The sequence below is a fragment of the Fukomys damarensis genome, unplaced genomic scaffold (assembly GCF_012274545.1).
Source record: "Fukomys damarensis isolate Sample0158 unplaced genomic scaffold, DMR_v1.0_HiC HiC_scaffold_4, whole genome shotgun sequence".
NCBI lineage: Eukaryota > Metazoa > Chordata > Mammalia > Rodentia > Bathyergidae > Fukomys > Fukomys damarensis.
Window position 1 is genome coordinate 36934275 of NW_022900916.1, and position 21776 is coordinate 36956050.

At 42.3% G+C, this 21776-nt stretch overlaps 1 protein-coding gene across 1 annotated transcript in view; it reads right to left on the reverse strand.

Annotated features, from left to right (window-relative positions):
• Window positions 1-13667: 13667 nt before the first annotated feature.
• LOC104868661 (carboxypeptidase A4) overlaps window positions 13668-21776 on the reverse strand; it is a 34323-nt gene continuing 26214 nt past the window's right edge. The window contains exons 10-12 of the mRNA XM_033755981.1: window positions 19629-19828; window positions 18617-18701; window positions 13668-14317 (exon numbers count right to left, since the gene is read on the reverse strand). Of these exons, the coding sequence (XP_033611872.1) occupies window positions 14130-14317; window positions 18617-18701; window positions 19629-19828 (473 nt within the window). The 3' untranslated portion in view covers window positions 13668-14129. The remainder of the gene's footprint in view (window positions 14318-18616; window positions 18702-19628; window positions 19829-21776) is intronic.

Consider the following 21776-nt stretch of genomic DNA (forward strand, 5'->3'; position numbering starts at 1 on the left):
TAAAAAAAAAAAAAAAAAAAAAAAAAAAAAAAAATAGGCTTAACCTATCCTCCAGAAAAAGACCAAGGAGGTGCTTTTAGAGGAAATTGTGTATTGAAAACCCAAGAAAACAATGTCCCACCAAAAGGTGGGATAATGTTGTTCAAATGAAAGGTTCCAAATTTACTTCCTCACCCAAGATTTCCCACCCCTGAGAGAATTCATAGCCACTGATCGCGTCTCTCCACTTTAGTTAATCATGCTTTGGGCCACCCTCTAACGGTAAACCTTAGATTCTAATTCTAATTCCTTCTGGGTTAGGACTATGTCATTTTCATCTATTTGACCCCCACTATTCATTTGTGTGACAGCCCAGGCTGCTGTCATCCCTGCTGTCTATACTGAACTGCACCCATACACCCACTTCCTATGTGTCCAGCCACCTAAAAGGGAGCTCCAGGTCCAGCCCACCTCCCTCCAGTCTCTGGGAAGGGATCCAATCTGGGATAAGCCCTGGCTCTCAATCCCACAACTCTCACTACCCTGGGGCTGGGGGCCTGACCACCCAGGATCCAGCCAAGGACTACCGAAGGGCCCAAGACCAAAGACTAAGGGCCTGCTCCCACCAAGTCAGCCACCACCGAGAAATTGCTTCCTGTTCTGACAAGAAAGGCTGTTGCTGCAGCCAGGGACAGCTCTTAGGACCCACAGAGCCACCTGCACAGCCTGAGAGAAGCTCACGAAGTCCCTGCTGTGTGGACAAAAGGCAAGGGTGACCCACATACTTTCCCTGTCCAGGCACCAGCAAGCTGTTTCTGGAAAGGGCCAAAGAATAAATCTTTCAGGCTTTGAGGGGCCACAAGGTAAGATAGAGTAGCCATTAACACTGAAGAGTCTTTTTTATACAATATTTAAAAATGTAAAAATCATTCTCAACTTGAAGACTGTACAGACAGGCAGAAGTCAGATTTGATCTTTAGCCTGAGGTCTCCCTCCCCGTCGTTGGTTGAAGAGCAGGCATTCATTTATGACCCTATTCACAACTGCTCAAGAGTTCAAAGTGATTTAGAGCCAAGAGTTAGAAGTGGTCTTCAGTTTGGTGATCTCCAGAGTGAAGCATTTATTCATTCCTACTGGGGTAAAGGAAGAAATGATTAAGATTTTATGCTATATTTTTATTTCATCCTTTTTATTTCTATTGTTTATATTTAACAAAATATAAGTACAATGGTATTCTTGCAGAATTTATAAGTAACATAATTACATAGGCTGGGTGTGACATGCTAATTTCTTTTAATTATAGGGGTACAGTATTAAAAAAAATCAAGAACATTAGCCTAATCTTACATCAATTAATTTTTAAAAGCTTCACACTGTCGTGCCTTTGTTTCTATAGACAACTCTTCTCTCACAGAGTGTTGGGTGGCAAAATCTGATTTTTTAATTAAAATTTTTTAAATAGATGTTGACAGATACTGGAGAACTTCAGTATCTTGAAACCATTGTATTATAGAAAACAAATATTGAGCAGTGCTATAAGAAAGGTTAAGCCTTTGGAACCTGGTGTCTTCTGGGGGTTCTGCATCTTCACTGCTCCTTGTCACGGAACCTTCTTCCCCCAAGGCAGGCCTTTGGGATCAATACTTTTCAAACTCCTGCTGAGGTCATGTTGATAGCAGGCTAGGCTCTATCTACATAAATTACATAGTAACACTCTGTATATGCTGGATTCCGTCTCCTGTACAAAGCAGACTTTTGTGTAAGAATAGAAGGACAAAAAATGGGATAGGAGGGCTGAGGATTTAGCTCAGTGGTGCCACGCCTGCCTCACAAGGTTCTGAGTTTGATCCCCGGTACTGCAAAAAAAAAAAGGGATGGGTGAGAGCCACCTGAAAATTTAGCTCCTCATTTTTCCTGTTTCATCTAAATGCTAGAGTTTGTGCATTTTTGTTTAACAAGACATGGATGATGGAAATCTAAAATTATGAGTACTAGCAATGAAATAGTTGTTGAGATAAACTGGATGTAACTGAAATAAAGACAGAAGTAAACCTACTGGAAACAAATGACTGGAAAGTGTGGAGTCCATTTTATAATTATTTTAATCTAAAATGGTTAATCTAAGGGGCTGGGGATTTAGCTCAGTGGTTCTGCCACCTGCCTCGCAAGCCCAAGGTCCCGAGTTCGATCCCCAGTACCAAAAAAATAAAAATAAAAAATAAATAAAATGGTTAATCTAAGAAAAGTTCCAGTACTTAAAAGGACAAATGTCATCTATTTACATAGCACATGCCAGAACCCCTGCAGCTAGGTAGAACATTTTTATACAAGTGATTTATTGGATTAACCCAGATATCTGGATATTGGTTTGGATAGGAAAAAAGTAAAACTATAGAAGATGTAGTGAAGAATTGTGATGAACTGGAGATTTTTTCTCTACTTGTAAGTGAACAAGCCTATCGGTGCCAGTTTCGCAGATACTAGCAGAAGACACACAACTCTGGGTCAGAGACAAAGAGGCATGTCTGTCTTTACCACTCGAGGCATGTCTTAGCTTTCCTGTGGCTGGGGCACAACACCCATCACCCACAAATTAAATGAAGAGAGTTTGTTTTTTTGGCTCACAGTTTCAGTCCATGATTGTCTGGCTCTACGTCAGAAACAAGATGGCAGAAGATTGCTCAACCCATGGCAGACAGGAAGCAAAGAGCTTGAAGGGAGGAGCTGAGGACAGATACCTTCCCTTCCAGGTCACTCACCAGTGACCCATCTCCCACCAGGCCCCACCTCCTAACAGGAAGTCGGCCATGAACTCATCAGTGGACTGATCCTCTGGCAAGTACAGTGCCCCTATGATCCAGTTACTGTCCAAGCCCATGAGGCTCTTGGAGGACACCTTAAATCCAAACCACAGCATGGCAACAGCAGCATTTGTGCCTGTTCTTTGAGGACCATTTCCACAGGACGACATAAAGAGGACCAGCTGACACCTGCAAAAGCAGCAGTTTGAGGGGACCGGGATTTAACTCAGTGGTGCCACCATCTGCCTCACAAGCGCAAGGTCCAGAGTTCGATCCCTAGTACCAAAACAATAACAACAAACAAACAAACAAATGACCTAGCAGCTTGAATTACAGGACAGGAAACTTGAGCATAGAGAACCTGAAGTCTTTTATGATTTCCATTTATTTAAATGTGTTAATATTTTTATGATTCAGAATGTGGACAGTCTCAGTGAGTGTTCTATATGAGCTTGGGAAGAATGTGTGCTCTAAATATCAATTAGATCAAGCCAATGTATGGTGCTGTTCAGGCCAACTATATTTTTACTGATTTTCTGTTGGCTTCTTGTATAATTACTGAAAGAAGAGTTTCAAAGTCTCCAACTGTAACAGTGGATTTGCTTTTCTCTCCTTACAGTTCTATCAGGCTTGGCCTCATATAATACTATATATGGTACTCTTAACCCAGTAGATTCTCTAGGGTTTGCAGTACACTTTTTTTTTTTTTTTTTTGGTAGCGGGGATCGAACTCAGGACCTTGTGCTTGCGAGGCAGGCGGCAGAACCACTGAGCTAAATACCCAGCCCTGCAATACACTTTTAACTAATCTAAATCCACCTTCAAATACTACTACTCCACTTCACAGGTAATACAGGTACCTAATAGCAGAGTATTCTCAATTCCTTCTTCCTGTCCCATGACATTGCTGAAATTTATTTCACTTGTTCATAGCCTATAATCTTGTAATACATTGTCACTATTAACAACAATTAAGGGCCGGGGATTTAGCTCAGTGGTTCCACCACTTGCCTCAAAAGCGCAAGGTCCAGAGTTTGATTCCTGGTACAAAAAAAAATAATAATAATAATCCTATCCCCTAAAGGCTCTTTTAAAAAATCTGTTGGTGATAAATACCCTCCATTTCTGTTTATCTAAGAAAGTACTGATCCTTTACTCTTTTTTTTTTTTTTTTTTTGGTACCAGGGATCAAACTCAGGACCTTGCACTTGCAAGGCAGGCAATGGTGCCACTGAGCTAAATCCCCAGCCCCTGATCCTTTACTCTTTTTTTTTTTTTTTGGTACCAGGGATCAAACTCAGGACCTTGCACTTGCAAGGCAGGCAATGGTGCCACTGAGCTAAATCCCCAGCCCCTGATCCTTTACTCTTAAAGGATAATCTCCCTAGATACAGTCCTAGGTTTGCAGATTTTTTTGTTCCAACCCCATAAATGTTTATTTCACTCTATTTCCCTTCTGGCTTGCGTAATTTCTATCAAGAAGTCTGCTGTAATTCTTAATTCTGTATAGGTAGGGTGGAGCCCCCCCCCACATACCCTGGTTTCTTTCAGGAATTTTTGTTTCAGTTTATAATATGCCTAGGTATAGCTTTTTGGTATTTGTCACACTTGGTGTTTTCTGGGCTTCCAAATATATAGTTTGGCGTCTATTAATTTTTGGAAATTCTCAGCCATATCATTTCAAATATTTCTTCTGGTGCTGTTCTTTCTTTCCCTCTTCATATTCCAGTATATGTATATGTATACTACATTTTTTGAAATTGTCTCCAAATTCTTCGGTGTTCTGTTTGGTTTTTGTGCGCTCTCTCTCTATCTCTCATAGATTTTATTGAATATATCTTCAATATCGCTGATTCTTTCCCTATCCTTGTCCAGTCTGCTCATAATGAACCTAGAAAAGACATTCTTCATTTTTGTTACAATGCTTCTCATTCCTACCATGTCCTTCTGATTCTTTCTTAGAATTTCCATCTTTCTGCTGCTTATTATTACCCACCTGCTCTTGAATATTATTTACTTTTTTCCATTAGAACTCTTAACATATTATTGTTATTTTAAATTCCCTGTGATAATTCCCAAATCTGAACTGTATCTGACTGGTGCTGGTGCTTGCTTCGTCCCCTTAGTGTTTTGCTTTGCTTTGTTTTTTTTGTGTGTGTGCCTTTTAGCATGACTTGTAGCTGTTTGTTGAAAGATAGACATGACATATTGAGTAATAGGAACCGAAATGCATAGGCCTTTGACGAGAGGTTTTATACTGAATCTGGCCAGGGGCTGGGCTAGTTAATGTTTGCCATAAGTATGGGAGCCAGAGGCTCAAAAATTCCTTTTGCGGGCCAGAATTCTGGAGATTGAGCCCATGGCCTCACACAAATGCTCTACCACTGAACTCCGTCATTAGCCCATCAAGTGTCCTCATTTTTATCTCTCTTGTCATCTCTGGGTTTCCCTAAGTATCCTCTGAGAAGGTCAGTATCTTGCAGCTCTTTTACTTTTAGCCCACTGTGTTTATCCTAGAGTTCTGTTGGTGTGGTGGGAAGGTGTGGGGAAAGAAAATGTTCTATAACCTTAGGACTTTTGGGAGAGCCCTGGGCTATAAACTTCGCAAGTATTTCTTAGCTTCTTCTTTCAATCCCGCACCTTCAGCGAGAGAGGAAGACTTCAAGGAAGCTGGATTTGTCTCATTTCCCTTCCCCCAATTTTGATAAGTTTTCTCCCAGCAGAATAGGCCTTTTTTCCTTTAATTGACACAATCTTTGTATATATTCATGAAGTACAATGTGATATTTCAACATAAGTATATAACACGTGATGATTAAATCAGGGTAATTAGCATATCCATCACCTCAAACATTTATCATTTCTTTTGTGTTAGAAACATTAAAAAAGCTGTCTTCTAAATATTAGTGCTTTGTTATGGAGAATGCTCTGAGCACATTCAGAATGGTTACCTTATCCTCCCCCTGCCACCGACATCAGAGAATTTTTGTTGTTTCTTTACTAGGAGAACCTCTAGGGTTCCTAGAGATGACACCAGAGAAGTGGGGCGGGAGACTAAGACCGCAGCCCCCAGGACTCTCTCACTCTCATTCAAGTCCACATTCAGCCTCCAATTTCATCAAAATTACTACATAAGTCTTCTGCTCAGTACGGCTCCAGCAGCTTCTACTCCAGGTGAACAGAGCACAACTGTGACTCTCTGGATTTGCTGTCCCTAGATTTCAGAACATTAGTTTGCCCCATGACATCAATTTTCTGGTAGGTCCAATAAAAGTCATTGATTTTCAGTTTCGATTTCTTACTTGTTGAAAAAGCAGGACTGAGAAGTTTCTAAGAGTTTCCAAGCTCTTTACGCGGCAGAGCTGAAACCAGAAGTCCCTGGGCTTTTATATTTCCTTTTTCTCTTCTTCTATTTATTTTCACTTTTTTCCTTGTCCCTTCCTTCCTTCTCCCTCCCTCCTCCCTTGTTTTCTTTCTCAGTGAACACGTTCTTCCCATTTCCCAACATCCATTATACCTCTCAGTCCTTATTTCCACATTCAGAGAAACACACCAGAGAAACAGTGCGGTGTTTAAACATGTGTGTCTGATATATTTCACTTAAGAGTATGGTCTCAAGGTCCATCCATTTAGTTATAAATGACTGAAGCTCATCCTTCTTTATGGCAAAATAGTACTCCATTGTATAAAAACACACATCTTCTTTATCTACTCATTAGTTGATGGGCATTTGGGCTGTTTCCAAGATTTAGCTATTATACGATGTGCTGCTTTAAACATGAGTGTGCATATATCGCTGTGGTATGATGCTTTTAAATCTTTTGGGAAGATACCAAGAAGAGGTATACCTGGGTCAAATGGAACCTCTAGTTTTAGGGTTTTTTTGTTTAGTTTTGTTTTTTGTTTCAGGGATTGAACTCAGAATCTTGCACTTGTGAAGCAGATAGAGGCACCGGTGAGCTAAATCCCTGACCCTACTTTGTTTCTTGAGAAATCTCCACATTGATTTCCACAGTGGTTGCGCCAGTCTACACTCCCATCAACAGTGGAGAAAGGTTCCTTTCTCCCCACAGCCCCTCCAGCATTTGTTATTGGTTGATTTCTTTTTTTGGGGAGGGTGATTTCTTGATAGCACTCATTCTTTCAGGAATGAGATGGAATCTCAGTGTTGTGCTAATTTGCATCTCTCAAATGACCAGTGATGATGAACACTTTTTCATATATTTATTTGCCATTTCTAATTCTTTATTTGAAAACTGTCTTTTTATTTCAGATGCCTATTTTTGCACTGGGTCTTTAAATTTGGGGGATCTGCTTTTCTTGTGTTCTATTTTATATATTCTAGATAATAGTCCTTTATCTGATAAAACTGTCTCTTCATTCTGTTGGTGGTTTCTCTTGCTGTGCAAATACTTTTTAATAAGGCGAGGCACCAATTGTTGATTCTTTATAGTACTTCCCATGCGGTCTGGGTTTGTTCATGAAGTCATCGCCTAGTCCTATGTCCTCAAGCATTCTACCTATTCTCTCTTCTGCAGATTTAATGTTTGTGTTATAATATTTAGATCTTTGACCCATTTCGATTTTAGGTTTCACTGGGCTTTTTTTAAAGGCAGTGAACTTAACTGTCCTCTGCTTTAAAAGGAAGCATCATCTTCATTGTACTGGACACTAAGTAAATCTGCCCTTCACACCAGAGGAAAGCAATAGCTACATCTTCCAAGGCTGTGTATTGTTCTGACATCCTTGAAAAGATAACCTGGATATGCAGAAATGTAGAAGATCTATGGAGAACTGTTTTCCAGCTGATGTATAAATCACTGGGAAAATGGTACTAGAAACTGGATTTAAAACAGCAGATCTCAACATTGGCTATCCAGTAGCATCACCTGTGCAGATCTTTAGAAAACCAACATCTGGAGGTTCTGTTTTCACGGGTGTGTGTTAGAGGCCAACACATCAGTAGTACCAGTAATTTGCCAAAGCCCCTAGTGATTGTAAAGTGAAGACTGGGTGGAGACCACCCACCTAAAAGATGATGAGGTGAAGTATGAGCACGTATAAATATATATGTAAATATATCTATTTATACTTCACCATATATGTATATGGATATATACTATGTATATGTATAAATGTCCTTAGTGCTTCCCAAACTTTGCTGCATATTTGAATTACTTGGTATTCCTATTCAATGCAGATTCTGATTCTCTTGGTCTGGTGTGGTGCCAGAGATTGTTTCTGACAACCTCCCTAGTGTTCCTTGGTGTTATCATTCCACTTTGAGCCTAAGGTTTTGGCTTGCTGGGAGTAGACTTCTCATTATAATCTGTGTCTAGTGCTAGATTTTCATACTTTAGGCTTTACATACATGTTTGACATATATAATAATTATTAATAATAATAATAATAATTATTATTATTATTATATGAAAGGAGCAGGTAACCTGATTCTGGAAAATGATTCTTGCAATAAGAGTGAGACCTACCCTTTCCCAGGACCACATAAGTACTTTGGACATTTAAATTATGAGGCTTTTCAGATATACTTCAGGATGTTTAAAAAAAATACAGATTTGGAGTATGGGGCATGAATTCCTAAGTAACAATTTCACTGTTCATGTCGCTCAAGGTTTTTTTAATTGAGTTTATTGGTACATTTTAGGTATACAGTACAGTTACATTCATCATTGGGATCTGTACCTTTACATGACAGGTCATTGAGAGTTAATGGTAGCAATTGAGGAAGATGTACAAATTTGGATCCAAGTGTTAAATAAATAAAAAGTGAAATCTATTGCTGGAATAAAAGCTCCATCATATATGAACAACCCCCACCAAGTGATCAATTTATTTTTATTTCTCCTTCTATTGGGAGTAAGGGGATCTGCTACCTCCTCCTTCCCATTTCCTGGTCTAATTTCCAAAGATCATAATACTGCCGACATCGGTAACAGCAGAGCTGGCACCTGGTCCCTTCCACCTCTCTGCAGCACTGGCAGCAAGTGGAGGGAAACACCCTCTTCCAGGCCCAGTGCTGCCTATTAACAGGGCTTCCTCAGCCTAGCAATCTTGCCCGTTTCCAGCTTGAATGAATATCCTCCAGGCTACACAAGTTCTTCATTTGTTTTCCAAGATGAACTGAAGACTCCTTAGATGGGAGCCAGGTTCTAGCGAGCCCAGAGGACATAGAGAGACATGCCTGTTAAATACTGATCCTATTGATGGCCCTGGAGCAGGCAGATCTGGTGTCTACTTCTTTGATATGCCTCCTTAACCAAGTTAGTGCCTGTCTACCCACCAGCTGCCCCTGGGAATGTTTTAGAAATACCACTTTACAGTGATGAGATAGGTCATCCTTTCCCACTGGGCCTGGCTTCTCTGGGTTTTCTAATACAGGTCTGCTGAAATTGAAACAGAAGGTCTTTGCTTTCCCTGACCTTTGTGTTTCTCACATCCATCAGAAAAGAACAATGCCACAGTGAAGTACTCAGAGCCGAGAAAAGAAGATTGCTGCATCCAGTTAGCTAAGTGGAAGGAAAACATTGGGCTTCTTTTGCATCAGCTGTGGAATTGATGTTGCTGCAGGTGTTTATTCAATATATCTTTATAATGTGCCATTATGTGCTTAGGTGCTAGGGATCCAAACTAAATAAAACCTTGGCTCTGCCCTGGAAGGGCTTACAAGCTTCAAACCTGGGTTAATGGTTTTCTAAGTCTAGGCCAAATTGTTTAAATATTTAAACAGAATACATCTATTTGCTTGGTGAGAGAAGTGGGCATTTTGTCTTTCAAGGCTGGAGGAGGCTGGGTAGGTAGAAGTGGGGGAGGAGGTACTACAGGCTGTGCAATCCTTCCAAAAAGGCATAATTCCACAAAGGATGGAAATGGAGTCTTCAGCCTATGCCAGGTATTTCATATGAAAAAATTACCCATAATTCTCCCTGGATGGCCATCTTCAGCATAGGCCCACAGTGGCAGAAGGACTCATGGGAACCACACAATGGCCTCAGTGTATTTCTTTAGCCAGAAATGGCAGCCAGCAAGGGAGACCTGGCTCTTTTCCTCCCTAATTTCCCTCTTACGACTGCAAAATTGAAAAGTCAAAGATATCAAGAGCCAAGCAAATAACACAGAGCTGTGAGACTGGAGGGACTATAAGAACTATGTATACTTTTAAAGTATTCAAATGCAAAAACAAAGTCAATGACACACTGCTGTCCCCTGTGTTTTCTCAGTCTGGACCAGGTCTTAAGATACAGCTTCGTTATTTCCATCCATGTAAAGGTAGGCACAGTACTTTGTTTCTTTTAGCATTTCATCTCCTTAAAAGGGGATAATAATACCCATCCTGCATATATCACCAGGTGGTCATGGTAATTTAATTATCAAATATCTATAAAGCATTTTAAAACTATAAATCATTACAAAATTTCAAGCAATTTAACCAATATCAAGCCTTCCTTATCTCCACATGTTTAATTTATATTCTCTCTTGGAACTGCGACATGAATTCCAAACTGTTTTCCAGAATTTCACTTATCATATTTGTTGAAAAAAGTACTCTTTTCCTGCTGCCCTAACTTGTTGAAAGTATAGCTTATATCAAATCTACAAAATTATTTACTAGCTACTGAGCTTGGCCTTGTAGGAGATACAAAAAAAAAAAAAAGCACAGGATTCACTTTTTGCATTTACAGAGCAAATCCCCCATTTGCACCACAATATACCCACATGTATGCTAGAGAAGGATAAGAACAGCCTATGTGCCCTTGCTCCTTTGATGCCTCCAAATGCCTCCAGTACACCTGGAGTTTTACTTCAAATACAAGCAACAGCTGGTGTTCATGATTTAAAGTTCAATATAAATAGCAAAGAGAACTTGTTTTATAAGCTGCCTAGGTTGGCAAAATTCCAGAGTTCATCAAACAGAAAATAAGGATGATGATGATGATGATGGTGGTGGTGGTGGTGGTGGTGGTGATGATGAAATGATTCCATACCATTGGTCTTTATATAGTAACATGAAAGACGTGTAATCTACGTAAGAGTCCAGAGTTGGGCCACATTCTTAACTTCACCCAAAATAGAATCATAGCAGGGCCTTCCCAGAACCTGTGACTCTCAGAGATGACCCCCTATGTTCAAAAGGGTTGTGCTTGGAAGCTGAGCCTATGAAGGCTTCAGGCAGTGGTCTTTTACTCTTATACAGGGGCACTGGTATCTATACAACATATAAATGCTCTCTACAAAACCAATATTCAAAACCCAAATAATACTAAAAATGACTAAATATCCAACTAATGTTTTTCTGTAAACTGTTAAAATTTTTATTAGAAGTCTCCTGAAAGTCTGGAGCAAATAAGCCTCCACTTTGGGAAAATGCCAACAATCTGATTCATAAATGAATTTCCATCACTCGGTGAGAGTAACACTTCTAATACATACTGAGTGCGTCTATAGCCGGGTAAGGTCCTGAGTACTTTAATGTACCAGTTCATTTAGTTCTCTTGATAAGTCATTGTGGATGCTATCATTACTCTCATTAAAGATGAGAAGGGCTGGGGGTTCAGCTCAGGGACAGAGCACTTGCCTAGCATCTGCAAAACCCAGGGTTTAAACACTGGCACCACAAAGCAGGCAGGGAGGTTGGGAGGGAGAGAGACATAAAGAGGAACGAAAACAGATTCCCAGGGGTTTCATCATGGTGCACACATCAAGGTCACACAGCCAAATGCAGGAGTTGAGGCACTGTGCTGCTCCCTACAGTCTGTGACCCTGAGGACAGAGCGGAGATGATCAGATGCGTGGCATCCAGATCACTGAAGTCAATAAGTGACCTTCATCTCAGGGGGGAGCCCATGGGTGGCAGCTAATCCCGTGCACAGCCACAGACTGTCCTCCTCACCCTGCCAGCTGCTTCACAAAGGCCTTCTTTCAGTCCAGCAGAACCAGGAGTAAGACCAAGAGATGGGGATTCAGAGAACCCCCTTCCCAGTACTGCAACTGCTGGATCGGAAGGTATGCACTTTAGAAAATAGTGTGAAACTATTTTCCAAAGTGGTTACTACTCTGCCTCCCCAGTGAAGTATGAAACCCTGATGTATACAAACCAAATGAGTATCACATGGGTCTTTCACTGTAGTCCTGTTTTGCATGTCCTCGATCACTAGTCATCCTTCATACATTTATCAGACATACCCACTTTCTTCACCCATTTTTCTGTGGGATTATTTGTGCTTGCATTGATTTGTAGATCTTCATGCATCCTTTGTCTGTGGTATGTATGAGGAACATTGTAGATATCTTCTACCAAGTAACTCCTCTTCTTTCTTTATGGCAGCTTTTAATGAACTAAGGTTCTTGATTTTACTATGCTCGCAGGTAATAGTCCTCTTCTTTTTATGGCTTTTTACATCTTAAGAAATCTCTGCCTCAAGGGTTATAAAGGACAGTCTCCAACTGAGGGCAGAGGTCACAAATGAAGCTAGGTACCAGGCATGTCAGAGGCAAGCACTGTCACACCTACTGTCTAGCCAGCACAAGTGACCAGCTGGCCGGCTGGCAGGTGTGTTCTGGTTATAGAACTAGATATATCGTTCTATTAAAGCTGGGTGCCATTAAAAATTCTAATCATAGACTGTAATTAACTTTCCTTGCTCTGACGCCCTCTCACTAAGCAACCTTCTGATTATAATTTGGCTTCCCATGTATCTTGCCTACAGGGAGAGAATGTACTGAGAATGTACTGTTCAGGCCAACGTGAGGATCCAATCCATTAAACAGTTACATGCCATAATGTAAATTAATAAATTTGTATTCTGATTATATCATCTGCCTCATCTGTGCTCTGAAGGCGTGAGTCAGCATCCCCAGGACTAATCAACGTGGACAATGAGAATATCAAGCTTCTGCTCTGAAAACCTCAAATCTAGACCCAAAACAGTGAAATCACCAAGGTAACATTGCCCTGGAGGCCTCTGGGTCTGATGAAGAAGGCCTTCCTACATGGCATGTGATCCGGACAGGGATTACAATTGACTTTTGACATTATCAAGAGCTGCATATTCAAAACCAGGGCTTGGTTCCATTCAGGTGAAGGCGAAGAATAGAGGATGATCATGAGACTTGTACTGAATATTTATTGGCTTATAAGCACACACCAGATGCTGTACAAATCCTAGGCAGAAGGTTAAGATTTACAGACATGCATGAAAAAAGAAATAAAAAAAAGGACAGATGGTAGGTGCTGAGGATAAATGGTGGAAGAGGTGTCTGACTGATGAATTCTTGATCCATGTAGGTACTCAGGATCCAGGACACACAATAGAGGAAGGTAACTTTAAAGGCAAAAAAAAAAAAGCAAATGCAGGGCATACCAGAGCACAAACTGGAATGTGCCAAGGCATGAGAATATGCAGACCAGAGGAAGATTTAGGGTCTGTGGGGTGAGGGCAAGATCTTCAAAGTGAATTCAAAAGGCAAAGTAGGGAAGAGCCTGTTAGGACAGATGGGGACAATTGTGCAATCCTGCTAAGTAGCCTGCCCATTCCTCTGTGATCTCAGGGGAGCAGCAACTACAGCGACACTCATCTCCTTCTGAGAACCCAGCTACACTAGATGAAAAGAGAAGAAAGCAGTAAGAACTGCAGTATCTTGAAATTCTTTAGCTTAGTGGTGGGAAGAGAGCTTCTACTTTGTACTCAGGCCAAAAAAGAAGGGAGATGAGGCTGACCAGCACTGATGACCCTGCAGGATTTGTCGTTCAAAGAAAAATATGTTCCTGAGCTTCGTGCCATGGTGCACAACTCATTCCCAGCTTCTCAGGAGGTGAGATGGGAGGATCACTCCAGCCCAGGAGTTCAAAACCAGCCTGGGCAACAGAGTGAGACTCCTGTCTCAAGAAAGAAAAAGACAAATTTGGTCCAGAAAGAGTTAAATAAATTAAAGGACGTTGTGATCCAACTAAAGATAAGTATTGTCTCACACAGTGCCTTCCATGGGCCCCACAAGAACCCACATGGTTACATGTGGAGGAGGGTACAGAACAATCAGAAATGCTCTTTGGTTCTGAAAATGAGGTAGAGCTATGTCCCCCAGGAAGGGACAACCCTGACTATGGTCTGCCCCACTGTGTGGAAGGAGGGGTATACCAAAGGCTCAGCAAAGCAACAGGACCAAACAGGGTAGGCTGGGGAAGCACTCCTCACAGGGAACTCCAGGGAATGGCCCAGCCATGCTCTCTAACCTAGAGGATCTGGCTCAGGCATGAAAGAATGAGCTCCTTTAATAGCAGCCTCAATGAGTGTACACATGGATACAAATCAACATAGACAGAAGGTCCCCTCATTAGTAGAGATTGTCCCGCACATGCTCCATGATGGTCTTCAGCCCCAGCCATGTCTCCTTCGCAGTAGGGATTATCTGGTTGGCAGGCAGGAGGAAGCCAAAATGTCCTGTGTCTCTCAACTCAAATGTGAATGCATACTTTATGCCATTATCGTATGCCCAGTCAACGCTGCTCCCACTGGCAGGGTCTGTAAGTGAAAAACAAACACTGCTTTAGCTCGGTTCCCTTTAGAGTACCAGGAAGTCCACCTTAACCATCAATCCACGGTTCTTACCGGAAGTCACTGGAAACAATGACTCCATTCATACACCTCTGTCCCCCTACACCAGAAGGGTTGGCACTAGTATCCAACCAAGAGATCTGAAATCCCTACTCCCACCTCACCACTAACTCTGTCCAATCCCAAAAGTCACTCAAACCAACCTTCACAGAGACAGAGCATAGTAAACAGGCTCTGAGAAAGACCCAAGGCCCTGTCTCCTGAAAACCATGTTCTTACAGAGTTCTCCCTTATGTGGTATAGAACTGGCCTCCCCTACATGCCTAACAGAATACTTCAGAGACAAAGCTGCCATGAAAGTCACCCTGGCTTTTGCCTTGGTCACTTTTGGGTCCTTCATTCTGGGGAATGCCAGGCACCATGTTGTAGGAATACTCAAGAGGCGCATGTGGTGAAGAACTGTGACCTCCTGCCATAAATCAGCACGAACTCACCAATAACTCCCCTGACAAGCAGATCCTCTAGCCCTGCTTCACCTTTAGTGATTGGTCCTGCAGGACACCTTGACTGTAACCCCACACAAAACCTTGCACCAGTTTGCACTCAAACTGAACTGCTCCTAAATTCCTGATCCCCACCAACAGTGTAAGAAAGTAAATGTTTATTGTGTTAAACTGCTAAGTTTATTTTATACACAGCAAGAGACAACTGATACATAGAGAGAAGGAGGGAAGGAAGCATACTGCCAAAAGGCTTGACAGAGGTAGCCAGGTGGAGTGGTGCACACCTACAATCCCACCATTCTGGGAGGTTGAAGCAGGAGGGGCTAAAATTCAAGCCCATTGTGAGCGATTAAGTGACTTATTGAGGTGTTGTCTCAAAATAAAATATAATAAATTGCTGAGGATGTAGCTCAAGGAGAAGACCTCAGGTTCAATTCCAAGTAACAGAGAGAAGGGGGTGGGTGAGACTTCAGAGTAGCAAGAGACTTATTTTTCCTCTTCTCCATCAAACTGTACTAGAGCAGGAAATGGCTAAAAGGGCAAAAGGTAGGTGATCTTGAATCTTGAATAATAAAACAATTATGCCAATAATTATGTATTACTCATTTAGCATCTATCATGAGCCAGTCATATTAGACACTTTATATTTATAATCCCATAATCTTGTATTTTGGTACCAGGGATCAAACTCAGTTCCTTGTGCTTGCAAGGCGGCAGAACCACTGAGCTAAATCCCCGGCCCCTATCCCCATAATCTTTTAAAAACAAGGGAGAAGTTGAGCATAGTGGCGCACACCCGTAATCACAGCACTCAGGAGACTGAGGCAGGAGGATTGCCAAGTCTGACACCAGCCTGGGCTAGTGAGTTCAAGGCCAGGCTGAATCATAGCAAGACCCTGTCTCAAAAATCAAAGAACAAAACAAAACAAAAACCAGGAAGGTGAGTATTACAGATGAGGAACTCCAGGCTCCGAATGGGTAATTCATCTGAGGAAAATACAGATAGAAAATGGCAGAGCTGGAGTTTTAACTCAGGTCCATCTGATGATAAAGCCCAACCCTTTCTCAATGACCCTCAGATCCATGAGGGTCCTAACATGTCTGTCAAGGGAAAATCTGAGCCCTTTTGCCTTCCCATTGTTCCCAAGAGTTGTTTCTCAAGATGGCACTTTGATGTTTCTAGAGCTGTTGTTGCTTCATGAGAGCTCATGCACTCTCTGCTGTGTGATGCCTGTAACCGAGAAAAAGCTTCAGCAAGAATAGGCGATGGTACCAGAAGTTTCTAGAGGTTCTTTACCTGGTACTTCTGAATACACTTAAGATTCTGGAAGGAGGCAAAAAGGCTTCCTCTCAGCAGACAGAGTGATGGAGTCCATGAACTTCACTTTATTTCAATACCTGTTCTACATCCACTTTTTTTTTAACACTCATAGGAACATACTACCAACACTGCTTTACATATTGTATTTTTCGGTTAACAATTGAAGATTATCCCCTATTAGCATATATACGTCCACCACATTCATAGGAAGGCAAGGTGGTATTTCTCCAGATGCACCAAGTGTGCTCTTATCACTCTCCTGTTGGACATTTTAGATGTTCACCAATCTTCTGTGATGGTAAAATTACTGGGATGTGTATCTTTAATATTCATGATTTAGCCACCAGTCGGATGAGCTCAAAGAACTCATTTCCAAGCATGTAGTCCAACAGAATCAATGAAGAGAAGGGGAAAGGCTTGCTAAAGGTAGCCAGCCTGAAAATAGTACAAGATGCTCCTGACGAGATTGAAGAAGGCCACATCAAACCTATGAACGGCAGACACAGGAGAAGAAGCTGAATAGGCTGAGGCTGTTTAGCAGAGGTCCAACAGTACAATAAGAAGTATTCAAGATCTAGTAACTGATGTCCAGAAAGCCACTCAGTCACAAAGAAAGGGGCTCAAATCCCTCCACATGCTGTGTGGAAGCAGGAACGTGAGGGGTCCATCTTAGAATTATTTTCATCTAAATGGTTAATCTAAGAGAAAGGGTCTGGTACTTGAAAAGATAAATATTATCTATTTACGTGGCACATCCCACATTCCTGGGGTCAGATAGAGTGCCATTATACAAAATTTGATTGCTGTTTTGGAAAGCAAGGAGGACAGAAAACAGGCTCTTAAAAGAGACAGGAAACGCTACAGCTTCTGGATGGGCTCAGAAGAGCCTTCCCTCCTCTGCTGGAGGCATCTGGTGAGGATCTCTTGGTCTGGGCACAGCTCATGCTAGGCAAAAGAGTGTGCTTGATGCGAGAGGAAAAGGCCAGTATTTAAACTGGAGTTTGACCCAAAAGCCAGAACCGGGTGACGCATGAAGCTCTTCAGGAAGACACCTCACAGGCTCCTAGCAAGCCTCCTCGCTCTTTGGTCCCTGGCTGAGTTCTGACTAATTAGGCAGAGGGTGGAGAAAGTCTCCAGATGTGTCCTCTGAAGAGTTCCCATTTAATAACACTAATAGCAATAAACCATGAATAATTAATGGATTGTTGCTGCAATTAGCAACTCAAATACCAGCATCATGCTAACGGCTTTATGCATCTCAGTGGCAGATGAAACAGAGACAAGGGTGGTGAGATCAGAGCCCAGAGGAGCACCCAGAAGGGGGGCTGGAGATCTCCCCAGAAGAGGAGGTCTGACAGGAAAGCTGGGAGACAGAATCAGTAGTGGAGCCCAGGGCTGAGGAGAAAAGAAACGCCAGCATGCCTGCAGGGACTCTGAGGCGGCCCCATGGTCAGGACATAACATTGTCTACAGAAAGGGCACTGTGCGAGGGTGGGACGGACACTGCCTACAGAGCTAGAGTTGGGCTTCCCGTGTTCACTTGGGATGCGATATTTTTCCCAGTGGGAAAATCTGAAGACAGACTCACTGGCAGGTTCGCAGCAGGAATCAAGGGCACTGCTCAGATGAAATATTTCATTGAGAGACCAAATAAAAGGTGTTTCTTCAAAGTGCGGTTATGAGTGGTTGGTGAACCTCAAAACAGGTTCAGATTTGTTCTTTTTTTTTTTTTTTTTTTTTTTTTTTTTTTTTTTTGTATTGTCTTGCAGCCAACCAATTTTTTTTTTTTTTTTTTTTTTTTTTTTTTTTTTGTACCAGGGATTGAACTTGGGACCTTGCACTTGCTAGGCAGGCAGCGGCACCACTGAGGTAAATCCTCAGCCCTAAATGTGGATCTCAGTAGTTTCTGTTGTTGTTTTGGTTTTGGTTTTTTTGTTTTGTTTTTAGAGAGGTTCTCCCTAAGTTGCAAAGTCCCTCAAGTGAATTTGAACTTGCATCCTTCTGCCTCAGTCTCCCACAGTGCTAGGGTTTGGGTTTTTTGTTTGTTTGTTTTTTGTTTTCTGCTAGATATTAACCACTGTTGGAAGGACGCCTAACCCTTGTTCATTTCTGACAGGAAGGTGGGGGACTCTTCCCCCACCCCATAAGCACCACCATCCACTTGCCAAAGCCAAAGTAGTATGCCTTTGAAAATGGAACAATGGGCTTGAGGAATTTTTGGCAAACTATGTCAGGATCCCTTATGTAAGGTGAGGAATGCAAATTCTACCCCATGGACAGAACCTAACTCATCAAGGGCAAGTGGCAAATAGCACAAGAGGCAAATTCTGTCTATCATGAACCATGGAAACGGGCTACAGCTTTGGATCTCTGACTTGCAGCTCTCCCCGCACTCCATTCCAAGGCACTTTCTAAATACTAGTTTGCACAGTGGGTACTCACAGACGGTGGTGCAGGTCGGGCCCACTTCGTACTCAGTACCCGACAGGGAAGCCAGGGCTTTGGCTGCACGTTTTGCTACCTCATCCTGGGAAAGGAAAGGACAGAGTGAGAGGGATGAATCCTGGAAGCTGGCAATCCTCGGTTCTCCTGAACTGGTGGTCGGGAGAGTCCTGTCCCCACCTCCACTATCCCCTGCTGGTCTCTTCCTCCCCACCAAGCAGAGCTGAGGCCTGGCTCATCCCCTGTTCCTGTTCCTAGCCCCACTTTGGGGAAGAAGAGTGATAAGCACTCTGAAAGCAGGTGTGGCACATGCTCAAATTCGAAGAGCTGCTTGCAGGCTCTCCAAAGGGCTGGTACACTTCCCACCAACTCGTCACGAATCCAGGAAGGCCCCATCTTCCTTTATCCCCAGGGAGAAGACTTTCCACTCAGGACCAGGAGGAAAGACCAGGTGTGCTCCCGAGAAAACCCCAGAGGAGCTGAGGGTGCAGACAGGGCAGCTACAGACGAAGAGGGTCAGAAGTTTTGTAGCAGGGCAGAGCAGCGCCCTTCAGCAAACCTTCACGGAGGCAGCGGCCTGCAGTCCTGGCAGATGCTCCCCTAGTAAACCTCTAAGTTCTCCCCCATTCAGAGGTGGATCACAGAACATGACCCAGAGCACCCCTAGGCTTCACCTCTTCCTTAACCAGAATGAGAGCACCTCTCCCTTGAACACCACAGTGCCAACAACAGTCTTTGGTGAGTAGTAGGGCTACGACATGCTCCACTAGGAAAACCAAGTGAGAAGGCAAGGCAATGTCACAGTTGGCTAGAAATAAGAGGCCCTATCCCCCTCCTTTCCCGAGTATGTCTGCTGGCACATCCCATCCCAAAGGGCAGAGAGAGAATTCTAGGCCCTTGAGGAGACCCACTCGTGCTCCTGGATTTTCCCTCTAACACTGTAGATTGGCACCCTGGCAGTATCCAGAAGCCAAGCCAACCCAGGGCTGAAGAGAAATCAGCTATCACTCACCAGCTCCTCGGCATCCGGGGCCTTCTTGACTGTGTACCCATAAGGATACATCAGTAACTGTGAGTAGCTATGCAGGTCAATGAAGCTCTTGAAATTCCCATGTTTTTCAATGAAATCTACTACCGATTTCACCTCTATTTCAGAATTGGCATGTGGGCCGTGGTACACTTCAGAGCAAGGGTTGTCACTGGTTCCTTTTCCTGTTGGGGACAGTCCGACCAGAAACAGTAACCCACAGGCCAAGATGACAGAACTGAGGGCAGTCAACCCTGAGGAGGGGCTGGACGTCCTGGCAATGGGCGGGCTACCGTCACATGTCCCTAGAAACCTGTCCATGGCATGTGCAGACTGTGAGGAAGGGAACAGAGAGGGAGGTGGAGGTGGTGGATCTGCCACAGCTAGGAAGGTAAATTACTGTGATTTTTGTTTTTCTTTTTTTGCCATACAAGGAATAGAACGCAGGGATGCTGTACCACTGAGCTACATCCCCAGCACTTTTCATTTTTTATTTTGAGATAGGGTCTCAATAAGTTGCCCAGGCAGGATTCAAATTTGCAGTCCTCTTGCCTCAGCCCCACTTAGTGATGGGATTAGAGGTGTGCGCGAACACATCCATCTTGTTGGGACTTCTTTAAGTGGGTAGAGTTGACCTTATATTATGTCAGTAGTGGCTGTCATAAATAATTAATATCATGCTTGAAAATGAGTTGTAATTAACAAGTATTTTAGATAATTAATATGAATACCAATAAATAATGAAAATGACTCGATTTATTCTGGTGTCAACTTACTCTTTTGGTTCAGATCTTAACAGCCAGCTGCTGCCAAAAATAATTTGTTGTTGTGGCTAACATCTCTTGGTTGTTTGACATGTATTTAGAAATACGGCCTTCTGTATTATTTCACAGTACAGTTGCCTAAGGTATATGGTGTGTGTGTGTGTGTGTGTGTGTGTGTGTGTGTGTGGTCAATTATGGAACTATCTGCCTTAACTTTGATGCCCTCAGTTCCACATTCATGTCAGCTTCTTCCTCACAACCATTATTTTATGGTGTTTTGATACAAAGAAAAATCCATTAAAAATAAAACATCATTGCAGCTGTGGAACAGTGAGAGAGGCTGGATTCTGATTTAAAATTAGAAAGTGAGTTTAGATCCTAATTCTTACCAGCCATATAATCTTGGAGGGTCTTGCCTCATTTCAGATAATAAAAAATTACTCATTAGGTTAGAGAAATAAGGTACATGGGAAAGAACTTGGCACACAACTGGCACTTTTGTGGGAGATGAGTTTTAAATAGCTGGACCTCAGAACCCTGGCCATCTGATTTCCATTCTCTCTTCATGACATTAGGCTGCTGGGGCTCATACTTGCACATAAAAAAATAATTGCTGGAATTTACTTTTCACAACATATAATCAAGGTTTTATTGCTCTTACCTATTAGGGTAAAGGTGCTAATTGCTCTTTTGTGAGTTGCCACAGGAGCCCCTTCTGCCCACTCACAATTTGCCCAACAAGGCTGCTATGGGCAAAGGTAAGGAAGGCCCTGGGACTTATACTTCTGAGATGACAGTGGGTGTTTGTTTGTTTGTTTTGGTACCGGGCATCAAACTTGGGACCTTGTGCTTGCCAGGCAGGTGACATAACCACTGAGCTAAATCCCCAGCGCAAGAGTGGTTTTAAAATATTAGCTTAAGGGGCTGGGGATTTAGCTCAATGGTTCCACTGCCTGCCTGGCAAGCACAAGGTCCCAAGTTCGATCTCCAGTGCCAAAAAAATAAATAATAAAAAATTTAAAATATACATATTAGCTTAAGGACTGGGACAAAGGATGCATAAAGGCCTGAATTTGATCTACAGTATCACCATAAGTAAATACATAAATATTTATTTATTCAATAAAATATGAACATAGTTAGAATCAAAATGCAATGATATTCTGTCCTATCATTCTTTCAGGTGAACAGGAATTATTGAGTTATTTCTGTTCAAAATCACAATTTAAAAAAAATTCTTAAAGAAACAAACAAAACAAATTGACATAAAGTGCTGCCTCTAATTCTCTCAGTGAACAGAGTAATGAAAAAGGTAGAAACTTGCTCCCTCCCTGCCATCTTGGGGCACTGGAGGACAGGTTCACCAACT